The 5,549-nt window shown below is 36.3% G+C and overlaps 1 protein-coding gene across 1 annotated transcript; it reads left to right on the forward strand.

Moving 5' to 3' along the window:
- The first annotated feature begins 3,598 nt into the window (after positions 1-3,598).
- LOC147490522 (protein FAR1-RELATED SEQUENCE 5-like) lies at positions 3,599-5,242 on the forward strand. Its single transcript, XM_086565372.1, has one exon. The coding sequence runs from the start codon at positions 3,599-3,601 to the stop codon at positions 5,240-5,242; it is 1,644 nt and encodes a 547-aa protein (XP_086421498.1).
- The last annotated feature ends 307 nt before the right edge of the window (positions 5,243-5,549 follow it).

A 5,549-nucleotide genomic window follows, 5' to 3' on the forward strand; every position in this document is an offset into this window, starting at 1 on the left:
TTTTTGGTTTGCGCACTCATCTGTACCTTGTATAGTACTATTTTTTTTCGGTAAATCTATTCCAAGCAGGTACTTTAGTATATAACTGATATGTAGTGCTACTTATACCCTCCTTTAGTTATAACATAGTGATATATATACGAACAGGTTAGCCTACATAGATAGACAACTGATACAAACGAAGACTATATAATTCCTTCTTTGAGAATATTCATTTGGATTGATGAATAGGAGAGCACTGGGTCACAGTGTGAGAGAAAGTGCAACACGAAATATTGTTAGTAAATTGGGACTTGGGAGAGTGTGTTTTCCACACGATTTCCACCAGCCAGTCCATATACAAATCCCAAATTGTTCCATATCTCAACTTCCCACTCAAACACACACTACGTTTTCAAATTGTTGTTTTGGACTCTAGGGGAAATCTGCCAAGTAGTCCTTTTAGGTTGTTTGCCTTCATTTCGTCAATGTAATTCAGTCTGTCACTCTGTCTACCCAATGGAACAGGGGTTTAGCACTTGCTAAAGAATTTCGGCCTTGGACCACTGTTTGCTAATTGGACCCCTAAGAGTTTAGGAATAGATCGGCTGAGACTGGGAGGCCCAAGGAAGCTGCCTTAGTCAACTGTGCTCAAGTCCGACCCAGAGCCAACTACCAAGTACGGGTGATAAAAGGGCCGGGCTGGGCTAGCCCGCCCCTCAAACCATAAAAGCCCTCGTGATTGAGGGCCGGGTTAGCCCGTCCCTATTTTGTATTGAGGGCCGGGTCGAGTAGGGCCAAGCATGAAAACTCAAGCTCTTAACCCGCCCTGCCTCTTGACCCTCATTTTTGAGGGCCAAATGAGGGCCGGGTCGGGCCCAATCTAATTATACTTGACTAGTTTTTTTTTTTTTTTTTTTTTTTTTTTTTTTTGTGATTTTTTATTTATTTTTATCATACTTTGATTATATATATATCAATTTTAACTAAGTATACAAAACTAATTGTTATGCCTTTAAGAAAAAAAAATAATAGATAGAAATGGTGGAAGAGATGATATTCTTAAAACATCTACATTTTTCATACTTAACTATGTTATTACTTGTTAGGTTAGATTTGCTTTTATGTATGACTTATATACATATCATTAAATCAAGAGGTTTGCTTCCATGGGCAGGCATTCCAATGTGCACTAATCTCAGCCCCACATCTCATTTTTGACGGGAAATCCATGATCCAATACAAACTTGTTAACTGGATAAACTGGTTTGTAAAAAAAAACAAATACATGAAATACCAAATTTACCCAAAAACTAATCCAACCTAATAACCATCGTGAAAATTGGAAAGTGAAATAAATACTTCGCTATTTACTTCAGGCTGGTTCGAAAAAAAAAAAGGAAAACAGTTAGCACCAAACTCTCATACTCTTTTCAGGTTCATCTCCACTAAACTGAGTTCGTCTCCATTGTTTCCCTTTCTCACTATCTTCCAAGAGAAATCCTCTGCATTTCAAACTCTGGATTGGGCATCTCTCAAATACTCCTTCAGTACTCCTTCAGGTTTGGATATGAGTATTTAGTAATTTAGGCTTAGTTCATGAAATTTTTATATGGATTGATTAGTGAATTAATATCTAGTTTCAAAATATCTGTTATTTACATATGGTGGTGCTTGGTCTTCAATGGCAAACACAAGTTTTTTACATGTATATTTTGGTTCAATGGTTTGCTTTTCTTGCTTGTTTATGACTTTCACACATATATTATGGTTTCCTCTATATAAATGCACGGATGCCATCAGAATCCACAATCAGCAATTAAATGTGCTAGGCGAGAGTAGTACTATCTACTAAGGCTAAGAGCAATGATCGCTCAGACGCTCGCTTCTTTGTCTCCTTATCTTAGTTCTTCAGTTTTTCAAGAGCAATTTTTCCCTCTCAAGTTTTGTGCATCCATCTATAATATTAGTACAGACTCTTAGACTAAAGTAGGTTTAATTCAAACTCTAAAAACATGTATAAGCAATTAAGAATGTAGACTGTAGTCACGTACAACTTTATTTTCATGGCTGAAGTGCTGCAATAGTGCAATCAACAAAGGATAGTTTCATAACCTGATGATTCGAAATGGTCCTTTTTGGATAATCTGTATAAGAGGCAATTGAATCCTTCTATTGTAAGGACGGTTAGTTATATTTAATCTACTTTGTGACATTAGCTTTGTCCATTGGAATGAAAATGCAAAAATTGTTTTTCTCAAGAGATTTTTACTTTTTATTCTTGAAATAACCAACTTAACTGCCCTTAGAAGTGCCAAACTTTTTAATAGCACAATGTTTTTGCATAGGGATTGTACTAGATGCACTGGTTGTCTGGAGATCACGTACACAACATAGTCTTCACCTAAAAGTGTACCAGTTAAACATTACGCTCTCAACAATCCTGTGTATATTCTATAATAGTCAGGGTCTGTAACGTACTAATGTGTTTATAAATCAATTGAGGAGTTAAATCATACAGGATCGAAATTGGCATTATATATTATTGTTGTTGGGGAGTATGTATGTATTGCTAACTCAGAGGTGGCCCATTATATGGCGGGATGTGTAGTAGACGAATGGCGGGATTGCAAAATTCAGTTAAAGTAGGTACCAAATTATAATCTAGAATATTTATGTGATTGTGCTAAAGTGTGTACAGTAATAATGTGGTAGTGAAAAAAAGTTGAGAGATACGAACCCTGATGCTTCATGGCCAAAAATGCGAGGAAATAAATGAGCAAGTGGCTGAGAAAAAAGAATTATTAGTTAGAAATGTGATTCGGCATAGGCATACACAGGAGGGGGAGGGTGTACCAGTTAAACAGTTAAAAGTGTACCAGTTAAACAATTAAACTTATTTACTTTCATCCTGATATCACTGCTGGCATTGTTAGTTGATCCTATAATTTTAGTAGCACACATGACACATGCAAGAGCAGAAACAATCCATGAGACCAGAGAAACTGAATTGTCACTTTTTCTAGGATAAATGTAAAAAAAAAAAAAAAAAATGATGTTGGAACAGTATTACCTCCTCCTTTCTAGTTCTGGAATCACATCTTGAAAGAACTATAGTACTATACAACGTAATAACGAGAGAAGTAGTGATAGTTTATAAGTAGATTCCTGGCCTGGACGGATTGCCAATTATGTAGGTATTCTACTCCTTGAAAATTGAAATTGATCAGAATTTCAATACTAGGATTCAAGACATGTAAATATTGAGCTCCATAAGGGGAGTTTAATCACATATTGAACTTGCTTATCTTCTTATGTCACATAATAAGGGGAGTTTAATTTTACTGCTAGTTTCTTTTGATTTGCTTCCGTTGCTTAAATTATCGTTACGCATTACTCACCTTCACCTTTTGTCCCTTTATGACACAAAGGTGAATCTTTTAATTGTTTATTTGTGAACCTACAATGCTATTGTTTGTTTTATTTTTTATTTTAAAATGAAATTTTAACTTCAAATTAACGTTGCTTCACGTGTATGCTCTTTATTTGTTGTTTATTTTATTTTCCACTTATAGTGCAAGAAGTAATGAATGCATATTTATATTATAGTGATCAAGTGATGGTGGATATCTCTAATGAAGACGGAGATTGGGCTACAAATATGTGTAATGACGCATGTCCGTATGAGGAAAGTGATTCTTCAGACACCGAAATAAATGTTGTGGAAGGTTCAACCAATGTGAGTTTGGAAGACGAAAATGAATCAGATGACCATAACGTTAGTGAAATTGAAGGTTTTGAAGGACAGTCAAATGAAGTAGATGCAAGAAGTGAACAAACTAATGAGAATAATTTCAATCTATTCAGTGGTAAGTTGGGAGGGGAAGATCTAGATGAAAATGCAATCATGTTTTCAATGTGTTTTAAAACCAGCAACGAGGCATTTGAGTTCTACAATGAGTATGCCAAGGTTGTTGGGCTTAGTGTACGCAAGGGTGTCTACCGATTTCATAAAGATATCCCGGTTAAAAGAAATTTTGTGTGCTCGTGCCAAGGTGAGAGAGAGGCGAAATATTTGAATATGGAACACAAAAGGAAACAACGTGAGTTGTCTAGATGCAAGTGTCTTGCAATTTTTGAAGTGATTTTTGATATTAAATGCAATATGTGGGTTGTTAATAAGTTTGTTGCTGAACACACTCATCCACTTGTGTCTTATCCTAGTTCGATAGTTGGTCACTCACATAGAAATATGGGCAGTGAAGATGCGGCTTTGGCAAAGAGTCTAATTGATGTGGGAGTTAAACAATGTCAAGTGATGGATATCCTTGTTTATAGGGCTGGCCAGTTTTGTAAAGTTGGTTACATAAGAAAGGATTTGTATAATTATATGACTAGGATGAGGAAAATTTATTATATGAATGGAGATGCTAGCACACTTGTTTCCTGCATGAAAAACAAGTCGAAGATTGATCCAGAATTTTACTACTTATATGAACTGAATGAACTTAGCCAATTGGTCAGATTGTTCTGGACAGATTTGACGTCTCGTGCAGATTACAGTTGTTTTGGTGATGTGTTATTGTTTGATTCAACATACCGGACAAATCAATACAAAATGCTAATTGTCGTATTTGCTGGAGTGAACAATCATAGACAAACTATTGTATTTGGTTTTGCAGTTATGACTAGTGAGTCAGAGCAGTTTTACATTTGGGAGTTAGAGCATTTTCTTACAGCGATGGGCGGTAAGGCACCTAAGTCGGTCATAACAGATGGTGATCATGCAATTTGCAAGGCTATTAAAGCTACCTTACCTAGTGCTAGACATCGTTTATGTGCTTGGCATGTTCTGAAAAATTGTATTGACAATGTACATGTCCCTGGGTTTCAAAAGGACTTTTGTTCACTCATGTTTATGAAATGTTCAGAAGAAGAGTTTGACCAAATGTGGGAACATTTGTTAGAAGCACACCAGGTCCATGACCATGAGTGGGTGAAGAAGATATACAAAAAGAGGATGAGGTGGGTAGAGGCATATCTTCGAGGCGCATTCTTTGGTGGTTGTATAACCAACCAACGTTGTGAAAGCATGAACTCTGTTATACGGTTTCATGTAAAGCCTGATTTAAAAATGGTTGAGCTCTATGGAAAAATAGAGCTAGCACTTGAGAAGATCCGGCACCGTGAGCACGAAGAAGAAGTTATTACTCTGACAACTAAGCCGGTAATTGTGACCCACCTGACTGAGTATGAAAATTAGGCGAACTCCATCTATACACGGGCGGCTTTTAATGTGTTTAAGATGCAATTGCAGCAAGATCGAGGCATTGTACATTGTTGATTCAATGAAGGATTATCAAGGTGACAATATTCGTTACTACACTTTGCATCGTCATTTGTATAGGCACTGCAAGTCTATTGTGGAATACAATGTTGTTGATCAAAATGATAAGTGTTCTTGTGGTCTATTTGAGTCATTTGGTTTTCCATGCCGATACATAATTTTCGTCTTAAAAAATGAAGACGTCGCTGAAATATCCTCTAGTTGCATTTTATTAAGGTGGACG

Source organism: Coptis chinensis, chromosome 6, assembly GCF_015680905.1.
Source record: "Coptis chinensis isolate HL-2020 chromosome 6, ASM1568090v1, whole genome shotgun sequence".
Classification (NCBI taxonomy): domain Eukaryota; kingdom Viridiplantae; phylum Streptophyta; class Magnoliopsida; order Ranunculales; family Ranunculaceae; genus Coptis; species Coptis chinensis.

What these genes read in the sequence shown, in the direction of transcription:
- LOC147490522 (XM_086565372.1), top strand. Translation starts at nt 3,599, where the DNA reads ATGGTGGATATCTCTAATGAAGACGGAGATTGGGCTACAAATATGTGT.